General features: G+C 32.7%; 1 protein-coding gene across 1 annotated transcript in view; it reads right to left on the reverse strand.

Moving 5' to 3' along the window:
- Window positions 1–3,611: 3,611 nt before the first annotated feature.
- The window catches only part of Not1 (CCR4-NOT transcription complex subunit 1), a 73,769-nt gene continuing 56,318 nt past the window's right edge, over window positions 3,612–21,062 (reverse strand). Inside the window, exons 10-14 of the mRNA XM_072520651.1 lie at window positions 20,173–20,550; window positions 17,754–18,034; window positions 13,543–13,972; window positions 9,575–10,023; window positions 3,612–3,940 (exon numbers count right to left, since the gene is read on the reverse strand). Of these exons, the coding sequence (XP_072376752.1) occupies window positions 3,865–3,940; window positions 9,575–10,023; window positions 13,543–13,972; window positions 17,754–18,034; window positions 20,173–20,550 (1,614 nt within the window). The 3' untranslated portion in view covers window positions 3,612–3,864. The remainder of the gene's footprint in view (window positions 3,941–9,574; window positions 10,024–13,542; window positions 13,973–17,753; window positions 18,035–20,172; window positions 20,551–21,062) is intronic.

The raw sequence follows: 21,062 nt of genomic DNA on the forward strand, positions 1-21,062 counted from the left end.
TTATATATTTTTGTTAAATATACTGCAAGATCTTCGAGTTTTTTGTTATTAGTTAATGACTTGTAAACAATGACTACCTGTTGGCATCATATTTTAATTTTATAAAATTTCAAAAAAACATATTATCTTGGTTCATGTAAATCCATTATTCAATTTTGGGTTTAGCCCACTCTTGCTCTCATAGCCTCAAATAGAAAAGCCGTTGAATATAATAGACCCCTGATACTTGTCTTTGTCAACTTTGAAAAGGCATTTGACATGGTTAACCAAAGTGCTCTTACATTTTGGCAATAGACGTGTATGCTTGTACACAAAAAGGGGACAAATGTGACCTAAAGAATTATAGTAATTACTGTTTTAATGGGAATAAACCACAATTGAAGATTAAAATAAGTTTATTGAGGTTTGAATTTCCACTTCGGAAATCGTTTTAAAATAGTAATTACTTTAAGATGCCACAAGAAAATAGTTTCAGAACAATACTAAAGAATTATAGACCTATATCATTGCTCAGTCAAGTGTACAAATTATCAACCGGTAGAACGAGGATATAAGATGAATACCAACTACCAGTATTTCTCGAAACTCGTATCTATCGAAACGTATTTTTTGAAAACATCGAAACACTTTTAAAATTAATATGTTTAAAACTTTTTAAAATTAAAATGTTTAATTGTTATCTATTATCAAATATTCTGTCCTACATTTTGTATTAATAAAACATGTTTTATAATTATTTAGTATGTGGGTTACTGTGTTTAAAAAAAACTTACTTTCTTGTATAACCTAAAAAGCAAAAAGGATTTATCCAACATTTTTTTTACACAGAAATAATTGGTATTTTTTTTTAATTATTGAAAAGGTATGTCAAAATTCTATTGATATGTTATATGAGTGGCTCAGAGGCAAAGGTACCTAACCCCAAAAATTTCTTTTACTGGATTAGGCTTAATAAGTGCTTATAATTTCTGTAAAAATCGTGCGCACAATCAGCCTAAACTTAATTTTTGTTGGTATCGTTTCCCCATCTATAAACTGGTTTTCGCACTTACAAAATGCCATAGGAAGCTTGCGGCAAAAACTGCCTAACCAACAAAAACACGGCGGATGTAAACATGACCAGTGACGTATCGGATCCGATTTCAACGATATAGATAGCAATTATAATCCCAGTTCTTCAAATATCGAGTTTTCAGGTAAGACAGTAATAATATTTAAATATAAAACAAGCAAGATAATCCTTAAATACCATTTATAAACAAATGTGGCTTAGGCTGTTTTGCCGCAAACTTATTTGTAATATATTTTTTATTGTTCTAGACGAGAATAGAATAATGATTCGAGTGAAAAAAAACTTAATAGGTTGTCGAACATTCAGAATCAAGACAATGATGAACAAGAAGGCTAATTGCACCAACATTCCAGAAGGAAAGTAAGAAATCTTGAGAATCGTGCAAGGTATAAAAGGAAGATAGCCAGGGAGAGAGGAGAATATGTCACGGAAGAAGGAAAACGTAAAAATGCTAAAGAACTCGTAGTTGGACCATGTTCGTGCAAAATGAAGTGTCATATGAAAATTTGTAATGAATGAAAGCAAAGCATCTTTAAAAATTACTATTCGCTTAACTGGCCAATGAAAAATGGTTTTATTCAAGGTCAGATAAAAGTAGAAGACAAAAAGAGAGTTTATACCCAAAATCAAAATTCACGTAGGTCTAAAACTCGTGTACATACTTTACCGGATGAAAATGGTTGTGACCAAGTAGTATGTAAGAACTTTTTTAAAGACACAGTTTCCATTACAGATGGAAAAAATTCATTACCGTTAGCACGAAAACAAGAACATGGGACATCTCTTCAAGATGCAAGGGGCAAACATCCACTCCTTAATAAAACCAATATTGGAGCTCGTCTTCTTGCAGTATTTATGTGGCTTCATTGAACTGTTCCCAGCATACGAATCCCATTACTCCCGACGAGATAACATAAAAAAAAATATCTCACTAACTTTGAACATGTCGATCATGTATCGAGAGTATGAAAAAAAAATTTAAGAAAACCCCTCTCGCTGTTTATATTTCACAAAAATTTTAACACCAAGTTTAATTTGCATTTTCATGCACCACATGAAGATACTTGTCAAAAGTGTGACCGTCTTAATACTGAAATAAAATCATCTGATACTTCAGAACAGCGTAAACAGGATGCAAAAGTTGAATTGGAATTAGACCAAAGCAGAAGCAGTTAAAGAAAACAAAAGCATCAAAGCAAAAAAATATCAGTTTTAGTCTTTGATCCAACCGAATATCTGATTTTGTATAGCGATACTTGTGGGGGCCAGAATCGGAATATAAAGGTGGCTTTAATGTTAAGCAATTAACTTCAAAAATGTAAATCGTTACTCAAAGTTATAGAACAAAGATTTTTTGTATCTGGACATAGTTTTAATACATGTGATAAAGATTTTGGGTTGATTGAAAAGGAGAGAAAACACCATGATTGATTGGTGTTTCCATAATTCAATCGACCAAAAAAGGAAATCCAAAATTCCAGGTCAAAAGAATGAACTCACTAAAGTCTTTTAGTAGCAACTCTTGAGAATAAGATAACAAATAAAAAAGTTACTATAACTGGCGAAAAAGTTGAATGGCTTAAAATTCAACAAAGTATCTTAAAAACGAACCAAAAAAAAATTATGTAAAATATACAGCACAGGACATGGGTTTGTTTCATTAGGTTGATTTAAGCAAGAAAACCAAAAGCCGCCCATCATCATCTACTGTAATGCACAATCTAGTTGTTCTGTACTTAAGTTTATTCCTTCTGAGTTCCACGGCTTTTATTCTGGATTGAAAGATAGTTCCGATGTATTAGATGAGGGCCTAGAAGAAGCAATTATACATGAAAATTAAAAATACACACTAGAATAAGTTTTTAGCTAATAAGTTGGAGATTTGTTTTCTGTTTATCTTAATTTTTATTTTGGAAAATTTACTTGTTTTAGTTTTCTTTATGGCAAATGTGCCTAAACATAGCTTAACACACAAGTTTCTCTGGGAATTTATTTTTTTGTAACGGCAAATTAGAATTAGAATAATAAAACTTAGGTGAGATTTTTACTTAAATGTTGTTTTAAGACATTAGCTTTTCCTTAAAAAAATAAAGTGTTAAATTTTTTTTATCATAAAAATTGTATCTGAGCCACTTATATATCACAGGTATACTATAATAAAACATGTGATATGCAACAGATTATAGTCTTTGAAGCTATTTACCTCAAAATCAGACTTGTGTGGGTTGATTCCTTCTTGCAAGGCACCATCCATTTATTTCTTATAAAACTATGTAGTAAAAGACTAAATAAGACGGGGTAGATGGCGTCACAAACACGCATGTATTAAGTTGCTCAAAAAAACTTACAGTGTCTACAGAGGAGAGAAATGATTAAAATTAGTAGGTTAAAAAACAGGTGTGAAACTGCTTTTTGCAGTGAAATTAATAGAATCAAGTTGCATAATAAAAATTTCAACAATGGGTTGATTTCCCAAAATTGTCGTTAGAATTATAGTCTTTGAGGAAAGGTAAATTGGATACATTAAAAAATCAGACAATTTTTAATGCTCAAAACATTGAAAACCATTTATTACATCCACATTTATATGTATACTAGTTACAAATACTTGAAAATTTCTTAAAAATAGCTAATATATTACACTAATTAATCTCTATACACTATAATCACCTTATATTCTAAAAATAAAATGCGTTGCTCCCAAAATTAAGCTTTAAATTATTAACAAAAAATTAAAAAAGTCACAATCGTTCAATTTTTATAGAATTATATACAAATCACAAAAATGCTTATCACTCTTGTATGTCGCCTTCTTGCGCTTGCGCTGTGGATTTTACCATACAAGATCTTGCGACTGACTCGAATAATCTGCAAAAAAAGAGAAATTGAATAAAATCTATACTATAAAAATAGTCTTACAAGCTTATTTAACTGAAATTCTTTGGAAATTTAAGTTATTACTGCAATCACCTCTACACCTGTAATTACGATTGGGACCAAAACGTTTAAAAATTAGTGGCGTTCAAAATTATTGCATCGCTACAAATATTGATATTACATTTGTTTTATTGCAATTTTTAGTTAATTTAATATTAGGATAATTTCAAAACGGATCATTGCGCAATGGACAGTGAGGAAAGTTTACTTTACTTTAAAGTTAAAGGAATTAAGGTAAAAATTAACGATAAAAGTACAAAAATTGAAAACTCTAAACTGTTGAAAACTGCTTGCAATCGTTTAGCTAAGCTTGTTAATTCTGGATGGTTGCATGGAAATATTGCATTTTAAAAGAACAGCAGGTTCCAATTCTTTCATTGTCATTGTGCCAAATACATGAAGCCAAACTGATTTTTTCAGTTTAGTCCATCACAATTGGATATCCATTGGATTCAAATGCGAACTTTAGTATGGTCGCTCTAAGATTTAAATACTAAACGTTTAGTTAAGTTACAAATTAATGTTTCCCTTATAAATGTCACAAAAGTCATTAAATGATCTTATATGGTTAAATAAATAGTCATTCACGAACCGGGCATGAATGGGGACTAATTCTCTGCATTTGTGAAAATAAATTGTTCCTCACATTTTTGGTTCGTCACCAGGTTACCTTTGCAATCACAAAAGCTTTTTCATATCTTCATCGGATTATCTGAATATTTTAGACTTTATCTAGTTTCATCTATGAATAAGATTCTCTTCGAGTCTTGATCACTTAAGAACTTTAACCTGTGAATTACAGTGAGCAACGGTGCAGTGTTCTATAGTACCTTGTCCCGATGGTAAAAGTGAAAATCTTGAGAGTTAATTACTTAGCTCTTTAATGCATGTATTCAATTTCCTAACACCTGTTGGCAAAGAATGTGCTCATCAATTCGACTTGTGGCTTTCTTTCTACCATGAACACCTTTTCTGATGTTTGACCCAGTTTGCCTAAATCTTCTAATTCAACTTATTGTTAAATCAATGCAAGTCCACTAGAAGAATATACATATCTATTTCAGAGAGAGATTTATGAAAAAGAGGAATGCTAGTGTGGGAATGCCCAGAAGAACTTGATAGATGAGCAGAAACATTTTGGACCGACATTTGCTAATAGCGATCTACTGCTGGAACTAGAGCTGAACTACGCAGGAATCAGCTTAAAATCATAATAGGCTTTCTTACTGGACATTCGTCTGGCAAGGGACACCTACATACAAAGGAGCTGTTTCATGGAGACTTAAGTTGAAACAGTCAACTATATCTTACATGGCTGCGAGAATGTCAGGAGTTTTGCCAGTTATTGTTGCTAAGATGCGAGTATTGAACAGCACGTTTTATGTTTGTGGTATTACACCAAAGAAAAAAAATAATTATACTGTGAGTATACATATATGACGCAAAGGAACATTCCTAGGGTTTTACGTAACCTTGGGGGACTGCAAATAAGATAATTAAATAAAAACTAGAGACTTGATCAGTTGAAGTATAACTGACGGGTAAGAAAAAAGAAAGATGCATCGTTTCTTTTGAGAAATAGTAAGATGAACCCAAAAAGATAAGCTATGTCCTTCAGCAATACTTAGTAAAGACTGGAGTGAAAATTAACAAAGGCAAGATGCCTTTTGGGTGGAGAAAAAATAAGACCTTCAAAGATATATCTTCTATTATAAAAAAGGTTTAATTTCTCAGATGAGACACACTTTTTGGTACAGGGATCCCGATCAAAATTTGTGCGGAGAGACGTGGACGAAAATTTGACTTCACCTCACTTGGCCATGAAATACCATGTCAAAAATATGGTTTGGGTTGTTTTTTAATCAGGGAACAGAAAACATACCAATCAAAGGCATTATGAACAATGAAAAATATAAACAGTCGTTAGAAAAGAGTGTGTCCAAAGAAATGGGACAAGTTCAAGCAGATAGCAAACCAATCTTTCAGCAGTATTTGGCACCATGTCATATTGAAAAGATGAAATATTTCAAAGACAAAAAATTAATGTCACCAAAAGTCAAAGGAGATGTATCTTCTATTAAATAATATTTATAAACTAGTACGGTTTGTATATTTTTTTTCAATAAACAATATTTCAAAATGCCCACATAACCTCTTATTTGCTTTTCCTCCCTCCAGCAAATTTGAAGTTGTTATCATTCCTTAAATTTTTTTAGCGAATAGGTTAAATATTGATGATATGAACAAACTTTTGTTATATAAAAAAAGATAACTTAAACAGCAACTTTAAACAATACACACACCAACTGAAATAACTTCCAATCATGGCACCAATCTTGCAGTGCCTATCTGTTTCGGATGTTGACGACCATAATGGCAAACTGAACTTTGCACACTGTTGCTCTGAAAAGATTTGTGGTTGTTGTGTTCAACCACATACATTGATTTTTTAGCCAGGAAACCCTTCGCCTTCCTATTCCTCGTTTTCCTTCTACTTTTGCCTGTAAAATTAATTGCAACAACCCATATCTTTCGCTGTTCCTCATGATGTGACTGAGGTATTCGATTTTGGCTACGATTTTGGTAATGTGATCTGTATTAGAAATCTTTAGCATTCTACGATAAAGCCAAATTTCGAATGCCTCAATTTTCTTGCAGGTAGCATCCGTGAGAGTCCATGACTCAACTCCGTACAACAGTATAGGAAAGATATAACATCGTAGTAAGCTAATTTTTTTATGGATACTGATAAATCATGACATTTGAATAGCTTAGCCATTTTTTGAAATGTAGATCTTGCTTTCTCTATCCTACATTTGATTTCTAGGGAATGGTCCCAATTTTCATTGATGTTCGTACCAAAGTAGGTGTATATTTTTACTCTTTCTATTGGTTGACCATTCATACTGATTCTTCCAAATTGCTGTTCCTTCTTAGAGATCATCATACGACAGACATAGACGAGGGAATACTTATAAACGGAGAACGATTGAACAACATAAGATACACTGATGATATTGTCATTTTTGCAGACAGTCTTGCAAGGTCTGCAGACACTTGTCTCCAAGGTGGCAGAAGTAAGTAGCAGGTTTGGGCTTGATTTTAACATCGAAAAAACCAAATACATGGTTATAAGCAAAAACAGGATATCACCTGGTCAATTACTAGTTAACCAACAAGCTGTAACACAAATCATCAACTTTTGTTATCTGGGTGCAAAGTTAAATGAACAGTGGGACCAATTGACGGAAATTAAGATAAGGATCGAGAAGGCAAGATCAGCTTTCGTCAAAATGAAAAAATCTTTAACAGCCACGATATAAAATTGGAAATAAAAGTTCGTTTACTAAAATGCTACGTATTCTCCGTTCTTTTATATGGTGTGGATTCATACCTTAACTGAAGCATCACTGAAGAGACTCGAAGCATTTGAGATGTGGTGCTATAGACACATGTTGAGGATTTCCTGGATAGACAGAGTTATCAACCAACGTAACCATAACACGTCGCAAACTAGAATACCTGGACCATATAATGCGCAACGAACAACGATATGAGCTACTTCATACCTTACTTCAAGGTAAAGTGCATGGGAAAAGAGGTCCGGGACGAAGAAGAATATCCTGGCTGCATAACCTGCGAAAATGGTTTAACTTAACCACTACCGGACTTTTCAGGGCAGCCTGAACAAAGTCAGAATAGCCATGTTAGTGTCCAACATCCGTAACGGATAGGCACCATAAGAAGAAGAATGTTTAGTGAAAGTCCATATCTGACTTAATTCTGTAATTCTATTCATTCACAACTGGAGGGCTTCATAACTGTCAGCGAATATCAGCGTGTTATCGATACATTCCCGTTAATTCGAATTTCGGCTTTAACATCCTCGACTGCTTCTTGAAAGATTTTCTCAAAGTATATGTTAAACATCAAGGGTGATAGTATACAACCCTGTCGGATTCCACGTTTGATTTTGATATCTCATCGGATTCTCCTGCCTCTGTACAGATAGTCGATGTTTGATTCCAGTAAAGATTACTACTAATTCCTAGATCACAGGTATTTATTCCAATATTTGTTAATATCTTTATCAGTTTATCATGCTTTACTATATCGAATGATTTATGGTATACGACATGCATAAATATCGCAATTCAAGTCTCTATATCGTTGAAATAGTACTTGTATACTAAAAAGAGCCTCTCTCGTACCCATTGCATCCCGAAAATACACCCTTTGATGTATAATTTTTAGAAATAACTTTAAAATGTGGCTCATTAAACTGATGGTCCGGATTGCAGGATATGGATGTTGTTTTCTTTGGTAGAGCAATAACCGTCGACTTCAGATACGGTATTACTCCGCTTAATAGGTGGAGTAATTAATCTAACTATCGGCTTAATAAAAAAACTTGGTAAAATTGGTGAAAGCGACCCTCTCAAGAGTCGAGTGTAAAGTTAGAGTGCAAAACGGAGTTTCCAGAACGTTCCAGTCTCAGATAGGACTTAGACACGGAGACAGCCTATCATGCCTTCTATTCAATATTGCACTAGAGAAAGCGATAAGAGAATCTGGAATAACAACCAGAGGAACTATTATTAATCGCAGTGTACAATTACTAGCGTACGCCGATGACATCGACATTATTGCAAGAAGAAAGGCGGACGTGGTCGAATCATTCAAGGCGCTTGAAGCAGCAACAAAAAGAATGGGATTAGAGGTTAACACTAGTAAGACGAAGTATATGAAAGTATCAAATTATATACAAGCAGCACAACTCGAAGATCTAACGATCGGAACATAAACTTTCGAAGGAGTAAGAGAGTTTATATACCTAGACTCACAAATTAATCAGAATAATGCAGTAAGTACAGAAATTAACAGACGGATATATCTGGCAAATAGAGCCTATTATGGATTTAAATTTTTTTTAACAAGCCTAGTTACAAAAAGAACGAAACTAGTGATATACAGAACTCTTATCAAGCCCATCCTCACCTACGCGTCGGAAACATGGACGATGACAAAGAGCGATGAAGAACATTTAAGATGCTTTGAACGTAAAATCCTCCGGCATATCTATGGAGGAGTAAGGAGGGCGGATTATGGCGTAGACGCTATAATTTCGAACTTAACCGCCTGTATGACCAACCTGATATTATTAGGTCCATCAAAATAAACCGGCTGCGGTGGTTAGGTCACATAGAGAGAATGAATGAGATGGAGCCGCCAAAACATATTTATAACTAAAGAATAGATGGAGTGAGAAGGAGAGGCAGACCCAGAGCACGATTTAAGGATCAGATAGAGGAAGACTTAAGAATGTTGGGAGTACGAAACTAGAAAGCCAAGGCGAAGAATAGGAGAGAATGCAGACTTATTCTTGAGCAGGACAAGACCCACCATGGGTTGTGGAGCCAATGATGATGATGATGATCAGCTTAATAATATAATCATAACAATTTAAAACATTTGAAACAAAACAAAGATAACCAATTGACACAGGTGTACAGTATTCACTGTATCTATGTACATATAGATAAAAATGATTCAAAATCAACTTACTTTTCAATCTCTGGAGCACAATGGACGAACTCATGTTGCCAAAACCTATACGTAGGATTTTTGATGAGTTCAATAAAGGTAATCAGTAGCCCCCAGGGATGCGGTCTATTTACAATTAGCCTTTCCAATAATACCCTTGTGATTTGCTCTTGAATGGCCTCTGTATTGGCTTCGGCGAATAAATAGAGCAAAGTGCAAGAGAAGTAATGTGTATGGCTGTTCGGATACCTTAGTTGGTTCGCGATAGCGTTAAGGAATAAATAGCGACCTTCGGTGTCCAGATCGACAGCCAGGTTTTGGTAGATGTCCATGTGGGCGCTGTGTGCTATTGTCGACATGTTCGGCGTGTGGCTCTTGTTCCGTATATAGGTTATCGCTTGTGTACCTACATAAAGTACTAAGGCGTTCATTAACGGGATATTGTAACGCACACCAGGTTCGTTGGAAACCTAAAAAAAAGAAAGAATATCTTAATGGTTTAAAACTCCAATAAAAAAGGTATATACAATGATGTATAATATATAGACCCAGCCGATGGTATATAGCGTGACAAACCTGATTCTCTTTGTAATTGTTTTCTATTGTGATAACGAGGTTGCACGAAATATTCACGATTTCTTGCGAAGTTGACACATACAATCAAAAGATTGTTTTGTTTATAATTACGTCATTGGTTGTTTGTCATAATTCGCGTGTTAACATACTTTTTGTAGGTTGAGTTTACCGAAAGTACAAGCAGAATATAGCCGCAAATGTCAATCATGAAATAAAATATTTCGGTTTAGCAGTGTTGGTATGTTTTTATAATGTATATGCTGTATGCTTCAAATATAAAGAGACGCGGCGTACTTTAGCAAAGTACATTTTGATTATATTATGTTATGAATTCTGCAATTTTTGATTTATATAAAACAAGAATGAGTAAATATGTGTTTCTTTTGAGATTAATTGCAGTTAATTATTAGAAAATTTTTTGGCAATTGTCCTTTGATAGACCAGGGTATAGATTTGGCAATCGTCAAATCAGCAGTTGCCAGATTGCAACAGATGTTTGCAATTAATCTCGAAAGGGACAAATATTTACTCGTTATTGTTTCATATAAATTAAAAATTGCAGAATTCATAAAATAGTATAATCAAAATGTACTTTTTAAAAGCTTTCTTTCTTTATATTTGAAGCATACAATTATGGAATTGTCAGAAGAGTCAAGGTCGAAAAAAGAACGCCTAGTTTACTCAAAACTAAAAGGTTTTGCTGACTGTTTTCTTCAATTACAGAAAAAAAAATGCTAGGAATTGTGAACATGGGTATTGCACCATGATAATTCGCCAGCTTGCACGTCTTTGTTTGTTCATGGTTTTTGAAGCAAAAACAATACACATTAAGATAAAGACCACATCGCTCAAAGGCTATATAAAACTGTGCGTGTCTCAGAAAAGTTTTGGGGAATTCAAAAGCAATTGCACAAGTGTCGTATCTTAGGAGTATTGCTTGGTAGAGGAAAAAATAGATATTGATGGATATTTTTTTCACAAAAAATTGTTCTTATTAATCAACAGTTATTGATAAGTAAAATTTTGGAAAGAAATGGCAGACTAATTACCTCGTTATAAGCGGATCTCGTTATATCCAACAACAATAATACTGTGCATACATATGAATATGTACTTTTCTAAAACATATAACTTTCTATAGTGAAGCCATTGGGAGCAATATAAGATGCTAATAAATATTGTTTGAATGACGTTTTTGAAAAAAAATTATTTTTTTTTTTAGCCCTTTCTCTATCCGAATTGTCGAATAAAGGCCTCTCCCATTTCTCGCCATTCAACCCTGTTGTGTGCTAGGCGTTTCCACATTAGTCCTGCGACTCTTTTGATATCGTCGCTCCAGCGCATTTGAGGTCTTCCTCTTGGTCTCTTCGCATCGTACGGTCGCCAGTTTCCGACTTCTTTGTTCCATCTACCATCTTCGAGACGTTCGTTGTGTCCAGCCCATTTCCATTTTAATTTAGCTGCTTGTTTCGCGGCGTCCTTTATTTTTGTTTTGTTCCGGATTGCTTCGCTCGTTTGTCGATCTATTAGTGAGATACCAAGCATCTGTCGTTCCATGGCTCGCTGAGTTTTTCGAATCTTGTCCATGTTCTTTTTTGTGAATGTCCAGGTTTGAGCTCCGTAAGTGAGAACGGGAAGGATACAAGAATCGAACACTTTGGTTCGAAGGTTTTGGGGTATCTTTTTGTCTTTCAGTATGTATGAGAGTTTTCCAAATGCGGCCCATCCCATTCTTACTCGTCTGCTTATTTCGGTAGTTTGGTTTTCTTTGTTTACCTTGATATTCTGACCCAGATATATGTATTCTTCTACATGTTCCACTTTTGTTCCTTGGATGGTTATCGTCGGTTGATCATCTTTATTCGACATTAGCTTAGTTTTACTCAGATTCATTTTCAGTCCTTTTTTTATGGATTCCGTATGAAGCTCATCGATCATCGTCTTCAGTTCTTTCCAGCTGTCGGCTATTAGTACTACGTCATCTGCATATCTTAGATGGTTTAAATACTTTCCGTTTATCGACAGTCCCTTCGTTTCCCAATTTAGTGATTTAAAGATGTCTTCAAGTGCGGCAGTAAATAGTTTTGGAGATATGGTGTCTCCCTGTCTTACTCCTCGGTTGATTTTTATTGGCCTCGTTTTCATTCCGTTATCCATCGTGACTACCATTTCAGCGTGTTGGTATATATTATGTATTAATATCCTATATCTAGAATCTATTCTGCTGTTGACCAGTGCTTCCTCAATAGCCCATAATTCTATGCTGTCAAAAGCTTTCTCGTAGTCTATAAATGCTAAACAGATTGGTAAATTGTATTTGTTTTAGCTTTTGTAACTTTTTCTATTAGGACCTTTAGTGTGTGAAGATGGTCACATGTACTGAACCCTTTTCTAAATCCGGCTTGCTCTACTGGTTGATATACATCGAACTTTGTTGTCAATCTATTTGTAATTATTTTTGTGAATGTTTTATAAAGTTGTGATAGTAGTGATATTGGACGATAATTTTTCAGATCTGTATTGTCCCTTTTTTGTGTATTAATATTGTGTTAGCAGTATTCCATTCCCTTGGTATGTTTCCTTCAAATAGGCATTTATTAAAAAGTATTTTTAGGTACCTGATGACTTCTTCTCCTCCTTCTTTCAACATTTCTGCCAGAATTCCATCACTTTTACTTGATCATACATCCATTTACTTTTATTGTCAATGAAATACATTAAAACAAAAAATCTGTATTCTGTAAATCTGTATAAAGCGTATTTTCAAAAATAACAAACTACTGCGTCTGCAATTGGAAGAAGTCTGTCATTTTTGACTGCTTTAAATTGTCCAGTATTCTATCTATCATATTTTCTAAAGATGTGAAACAGTTTTATGCTTCTTCATTTGCGTTTTTTCTTTGGATAAAGTTTCTGACAACGTTTAGAACACTTTCCACATCTTGTCTCTTAAGGCCTATGTTATTAGGTGTGAATGGTCAGCCCCCTACAATGACACTTGTGAATCATAAATTGTATATTTCCGACTAAGAATCATATATTGTAAGAAGTTTATTGCGGACGGCAATTAAAAAGGGTATTTATTTATAGCTACGGTCGGGCCAAAACGTAAAAAAACACGTTTTTTAATCTTATTTTCTCTCGTTATAAGCAAATTTACCTCGTTATAGAGAGAGAAAACTAGTAATAACCGTGTTCGTTATAGAGAGAGTATACTGTATAAGGTACTTAAAGGCCTTAAGAACGCAATAAGATCATAATTCATGCATCCACTATGTCTGCCTCACGAGACGAAATGCTTCTTGTATTTAATTTTTTAAGACTTTCCCGTAATCAAATATCACCCAGTAACTTTCATAATTTATTTATATCGGTGACAAAATTTCCCATATATAAAATAATACAATAATTACCTGTAAGTTACTTCTAAGTTCGGACAAAAACGTAACCGGTGCCCTGGCCTTCAGATACGAATCCACATCTTTTTTAAATTGAGCAGGTGTGATAATCTGTGCCAAATTTGTAAGTATTCTCGGCCCATACGATATTTCCTGTAGCATATCAACCTTTAAGTTAGGTGTAAATGGATCCGGCAACCTCATGTTTCTTGGAAACGCCGAGAGAATGAGGTTCCTCATTTGAATACAATTGGGCGGAATAACGTCACAAAATCCATAATGGTAGTCGCATAGAAACTCTGGAAAATCGTGTAATAACACGAGCAGTACTCGTAGTGTTCCTCTATATAACATCGTGACTGGTTTGGCAAGCTCTGCATTCCTCAAAAACGGCGCCAAATATTTAAAAAGATCGACGAGGAGTTGGGCATACATCGGCCAACATCTACAACAATTATATCTATGAGATTGTTAAATAAAAATAAATTTTTAATTACTAAAAACAACTTTTTTATATTAATCCACTTTAATTCGCCAGCTTACTATTGTTTGTGTTAACTCAATTATATCTGTTTTCGAAAAATATTTTAAAAAAACATCAAAGTAAAATTTATGTTGATCTTTTGCTCTAATCTAATCTAAAAGGCTAGGATGACAAGTCACACCAGCGCTATCTCGGAAAGAAATCTGAACTACCAAATGATATTTCAACTTATTGAGTCTTTCATTTTACAAACTGATGATTCAAGTATCTTGACTCGGAAATTTTACTACTTTATCAGTAATTAATGTTTTCGCGAAATTGTCAAATTATTGGTTACTGTAATTTTAAGGTAAGCTTTATTAAGCAAAATAATTTAAAACTCTACGTTTCTTGATTTACATGCAATAAGTTTATTATTAAAAAAAAAATTATTTTTAATTCTTTTGAAAGTTTGTTGACCCTAAAATTTTTAGAGTAAAGTCAAACGTAACTTTCAAAGTCGTGGATACACCGTCGCAAGGAAAACTAATTCAATGAAGCAAGAGTTTTTACAAAAAATATAGTTTTTAAAAATGTTTTGTAAAATTGTATGCAAAATTAAATTAATAATTATTCCAAAATTAAAGTGAGTTGTCACGAACGAATAAATTAATGATTTGAAATAATTTTTATTTTCCATGTTTGTATTTCCAAAGTACAACGAACTTGCTCCCGTGAATTGGTTTACTCCCGTTTACTAGTAAAATAGGAGGAAGATACGATAAAATAGGAGGAAGTCAGAGAAATTGAGTGACTGTAGATGGCAATTGATAGGATCCCCCGTCGCATAGCGATGGGCAATATCAATAATAAAAATGCAACAACCGAAAAAATAATTATTAGAATAGAAATATTTGAAAACCAAAACAGACAAAAGTAAAATATTGGAGAAAGAATAACTAGCCTGTATCTACCATTAGATTTTATTTATTTATTATACCAATTTATTAATATATAATATATTATGATCAAATTGTGTAAGAAATCAAAACATAAACAAAATTCTTACTCTAAAAAAGCGGCAACACTTTAAACAATTTTACCACACGCTGAACTGTCAAAAAATTTGAAATAGTTCCGTATCAGTTGCGTACAATTGTCTAATTATATTTAATTAAAATTGTTATTTTGTGGACTATTAGAAGAATTATTTCATAAAATTTATATTAGTAATAATAACAGATGTTTTTGGTTATTTAATCAATATAATTCTAAAATTCCCATTATAACGATGATTACAATTTTCTGATTATTACACCATGTTGACGCCTATGAAAGATCGAGCAATTCCGTATGGGTTTCGTATTATTAGCTGTGTTAGGAAAATTTGAACTCTAAGGTTGACGAAATTTTAAGTGTAAGTAACGTCACTGTATATAAATTGTGACGTGCACGCATTTTTATATGAAAAATACTATAGATACCTCGCCTTTGCTGACAATCCTAATTTGCGATCATTTTTTCTCAGGCAACCTTATATAATCATATTAAGAAAAAAATTAGCTTTAGTTTCATATAAAAAAACATGCATATACGCCATGAGCAGGGTATTTTATTTAAAAAATAAATCCACGAAATAAAATTGTTGTCAAAAATGAATTACTATTAATTAAATTAAAAATATTTGCTGCCACTTTTATACTGACAACCTATTATCAATGTGTTCTCCTAATTTCAAACGTATGTACAAATGTGAGTTTTATGAACTACAGTTCGTCAAAGTATTTCAGAATTATGTGTAGAATAGAAGACTGTATATTTAGACCACTGTTCATTGTTTTTAACCAGTACTATACGTATCTCTAAAAAACTGTAGAGAATTTATCTATTCAAAAATCAATTCACACTGTTCTTCTGAAAAACCATGTGTCCTGGAATTAAATACTGCCAGTGGCATCTGTCCAGCTATTTGGAGTAGTGTGTTCTGCATGTACATAGGTTTCATCAACATATACCTTCGCTTCTGTAATATTTAATTTTGTCCAAATGCGTCGAGTACGAATCTTATTCTGTTAAATTAATAGATGTCGATTATCTTTTGTTCTCTTTCATTTAAATCCCAAATCTTTACCGCTTCTTTTGAGCGAACTCACACTTAAACTCTTACACCTCTCCAGCCTTTTTTTGCAAAAGCTTCAACGATACACGACAACGTTCAGTCTCATGAAAACGGTGAATGGTATTTCTAATGAAATGTTTGATGTACCCCACCCCCCCGCCCCCCAAGTCTGTTAAGGTTGGTTAACATATTCGCTTGTTGAATAATCCTTTCTACTTTACGTAAAGTAGCTTCGCTCACACGCTGTTTAATGTTGGTTCGATTATCTTCAGGAAGTAGTATTTGTATATATTTAAATACATTGTAAACAATTTTTTTGAATTCTGGTGTCAACCTGCTCTGTTTACTTGTACTACACTTAACCATCTCTATTCTACAAAATAGTTCTAATAGTGTATTAGCACCTTTCTTTTTGAGACTCGACAATATAATGAGACTAAATTACGAACTCGCTTTAAATCCAGTGACTAGAAATTATCGGAAATGATTCTATCAGTTCTTTGTATGTCCTTAATGAGTCGTTAAGGAGTCATTAATAATGATTTTATAATTACGGTTTTAAGGTAACCGATACTAAATTAAAAATTTGACAACTTAAAATTAAGTTTGATATTAATATTGGATTGTATTTGCATTATAATGTATTACCGTCCTACACCATTATGTGGTATAAGGGTTTTTGAAAATATATATATTATAACCTTCTGACAAAATTTTAAGTTCATGTGCCGTAGACAATTAAAAAAAAATCACAAATAACCATATTTTAACACTGTCAGTACTGAACATTTTTACTAAGTTGCTAATTTGACTAAAAAGTTTGGTATCGATAAAACACTCTGTGTAAAGTCGAACTCCATTTATTATTTAAGTGTGTAATAATTTTGTAATTAGAGCGGTTTCAAATATAAAACAATTTTCTCAAATTGTTTAATATTGCAACACCACTGCATGGCTCTTATCATAAATATTTTATTGTCTGTGCGATAAACTATTTCATGGAAGTGCTCTCCACTGGATTTGAAATACCCTTTATATTTGACGTTTGCTTTCTGCTATGTTGAATATGATTTTTACAACCAAACTTTGCCTTGAAAACAACAATTCATAAATGTATACCATTCGGCGAAAATTTATTGTTGATTATATTGTAGACATCTGATTTTGATTTCTGTGATGGCATAAGAGAATACGACTCAAAAAATCAGATAGAGCAAACAAGACAGGTTTTTTTAAAGTGAAGAAAATATTACTAAGTTGATATCATAATTCTACTACGTGTGCGCTTACTTATTTAATTATTCTCTTCTGTGGTATCGAGGCATGGTCTCTAATTCCATGTGTAAAAGACTAGAAGTTTTTGAAGTGTGAACCTAAAGGAGAATGTTATAAGTTCGGTGAATTTCATTTTAATCTAGTACCGTTTATATAGCTCAATGGTAGGTGGAGTTAATCCAGATGACTATTCCCAGCAGCAGTAAATACAGCAAAGAACGTGCGATTAGTTATCGATGTTCTAGGAGGACATGGCGCTTGAAAGAGACGAAGTATTTAGAGCATCTATAGCTCGCCAACTTTGTATAAAATATTTTCAGGACCTATAACTTTTTCTCAATAATGACAATACATAATAATAAAACTTACTTTTGCTGAGGGCTACTGGCTAGCATCCTTCCCATAAAGACTCGGTGAGAAACCAGTTCTAACCAAGCATAACAAAAACCCGCTGCTTTCGTAGGCCGTAATATGTGTAATGTATGACAAAAAGCGTTCAAAACGTGGTAATTAATGGCTTCCAGGACGGGTTCTGGAGCATTTAGTTCCAAGAACAACATAGTGAATATCCTCTGATAAGGCAACTGTTGAAATTCAATAGCACGAGTGTCATGATCCTGCATAAGGCAACCCGCTAAAATACCAAGAACCTAGAAATAAAAAAGGAAAAGTAAGAATTTAATTTATAAGTATTTAAATATAAAGAAGCTAATAAATTGTTTCGCTTCTGAACATGTAATTATTATAATGTGCACTATGTTCATAATAAGTAAATATCTAATTTAACTGCAATTATCAGAAATGTGTAATTTAAATAAAAATATGACTAGGTATGTTAAGTAAAAATGCTTGTTTTATGTTTTTTTATACTCTCATAATCCATTACACTTAGGTCAAAAATAAGCAACAAGGATTAAAAACAATAAACGTGTTGCAAGCTCGATAGAAAAACATGCAGTATGAAACTTAAAATGCTCTAGTGGTCACACAAAAGTTATCATACCTAGAATTAAATTTTATTTTAAATTCAATTAATTATATTAACAATAACAATAACAATAAATAAGGATTAAAAACAATAAACGTGTTGCAAGCTCGATAGAAAAACATGCAGTATGAAACTTAAAATGCTCAAGTGGTCATACAAAAGTTATCATACCTTAGAATTAAATTTTATTTTAAATTCAATTAATTATATTAACAATAACAATAAATAAGGATTAAAAACAATAAACGTGTTGCAAGCTCGATAGAAAAACATGCAGTATGAAACTTAAAATGCTCTAGTGGTCACACAAAAGTTATCATACCTAGAATTAAATTTTATTTTAAATTCAATTAATTATATTAACAATAGAATAGAAATTATTGTCACTGAAAATTGTACAATTTTATGGACAAAGCTTACAAGAAGTCAGAATATAACAATACAATTACAATTTACCGAAATTACATAAATCGTCAACATCACAAAATACAACATAATAAAATAAACAATCCAGTGCAAAATTTAAATAAAATGCAAATTGCATAAATAACAAATATATATAATAATAAACCTTAAGAACTAATAAATTGAACTTGCTGCAGAAGATACCCAAATATAGATATACTTTAGTTAGTTGTACATAACGGTACTGTAATTTCTAAATTATTCGTTAAAAAACTATTCTATTGAATAATATGGTCTTTCAGATATAGGCTTTTGTCATTTAGCCTAAAGGAAGTGAGGTATTGTTTTTTTTTCATGGTGAATTTAATTGCTTCGTATTCTTGTAAGTTCTTTTGATAATCCTTTCACATATCGTATTCTTATTTTCCTCGAATTGCGTCTTGTAAATGTTGTAAGATGCGGTTCAATGTTGTCCTGTTCTATTTTCTCTATGTTAAATAATTATACAGTCACAGTAGATACTGAGTAAAATTAATTCATGTGTACTATAATTTTATGTTAGATTTTGTGGTTCAGCCTATCTTTATGGTGAGTCAAAGAGCAAGTGTTACTTCCAGTCTCGTGGTAATTTACTTCTTAGCCACTTAAGTCATTTTAAGAAACAAACTGGGAAGACAGCTTTCAATGACAATATTTTGGCAAAGATCTGAAACTACTTTCTTGTGGAATGGTTAAGTTAAATATTATGTTTTTGTGATGAAAATAACATCATAAAAACAATTTCTGGAGTGACAATCGAAACGCAACTATTAGTTAATTAAAAATGTGATTTTCATCACAATCACAGGCAATAATTGTGGCTTAATCTCATAAATACATAATATTTAACAATATTTTAAACTTCTGTATTGATTTAAGTGAATCTGTGGAGTTTTTTAATACAAGATATCATTGATCTTGTGGAACACTTCCATAATTGTCATTATTTATAAAATGTGTTTATTCTGTACCTGGGTAAATCGAAAAACATAGTAGAAACTGGAGCAGAATTCAACAAATTGTGCAAGAATGTAGATGTGTGAATATAATTATAATCTGCTTAAACTTCCTAGACTAATGTATTATTGAAGATTTGACTTTCACTCAAGAGCGTAGAAGACAAGAATAATTTTTTTCTAGGTTATATTACTTCTTGTCAATCTATTTAAGAGGCAAATTTTTGTTAATATTCTCAGGCTTATTGTAATAAACTCTTACTAATCGACCGATAATTTATTTAACAGAATATAAGGGTATCATTACTCGATGACTGCCATAGAACTTCTTTAAAAATTTCAATATAAAAAACAACTGATACATTTTTTATCCAAGTTGCAATTTTATTGATTCTCTTACCTTATTTAGAAGATGCACTTTGGTAGTTGTATTATTTGCATCACCTGAATGCTTCACCAATAAGGCCACCAATCTCACGTAAGCGTCTAAGGTTTGATAGCACTTCGGCCTCAATAAAGATACGTTTGTCGTCGTTTTTTCCGCAAGGACTCTGTACACGGTTTCAACGCAAAGTTGCGTCGAAAGTCGAAAAAACCTCGTAATTAAATCGTCAGTCTTTAGTATGCCGTAGACGTTCATTTGGTGGACGAAAACACTAAAAGCTTTGGTAGAATCTCGACCTTGGTTCTGGCCGTGATAAAAAGAAATCCATTCTCGAAGAAGGTGATCAGTTTTTTCTACTAGACCTGGAGGATCTTCATAATTCGGCGCTCTCACCTGCAAGTTATAAGATTTTATTTTAAAATTGCAAAAATATTAACTTGTACAAAAATTATGGATCGAAATATGTAGAGACACTCCTGACAGCGGCGCGACAGACGAAATTTGATTCAGTCGCCCCTTCCATGCGACACACAGTGTACTTAACTTAAAAGCAACTTAAAAATATTGAAAATTATTTTGACTTGGCAGTGTGTCAACCCGTTTGTGTAAATTTTCTCCCATTTCCCTGTCGGTTACTTAAATTTATTAAAAACTGTCATTCTCAATTATTTAATTTAGTAATTCAAAGCGTAAGTCTAACAATTATTACGTATCATTTAAGATTTGATAAATGTATAATAGGATAGGTACTTAGGTGCTTTATAATAAATTAAAAGAGAGTCGCATTAAGGAAGTTTAAATAAAGTTTCTTCATTTATTTTGTTTCTTGAGACTAGTGCAAAACAATAAAAATTGGACCTACAATATCAGCTGCTTACAACGCTGTTAAGGATGATATTAATCTC

This window comes from Diabrotica undecimpunctata, chromosome 1 (genome assembly GCF_040954645.1).
Source record: "Diabrotica undecimpunctata isolate CICGRU chromosome 1, icDiaUnde3, whole genome shotgun sequence".
Taxonomy (NCBI): domain Eukaryota; kingdom Metazoa; phylum Arthropoda; class Insecta; order Coleoptera; family Chrysomelidae; genus Diabrotica; species Diabrotica undecimpunctata.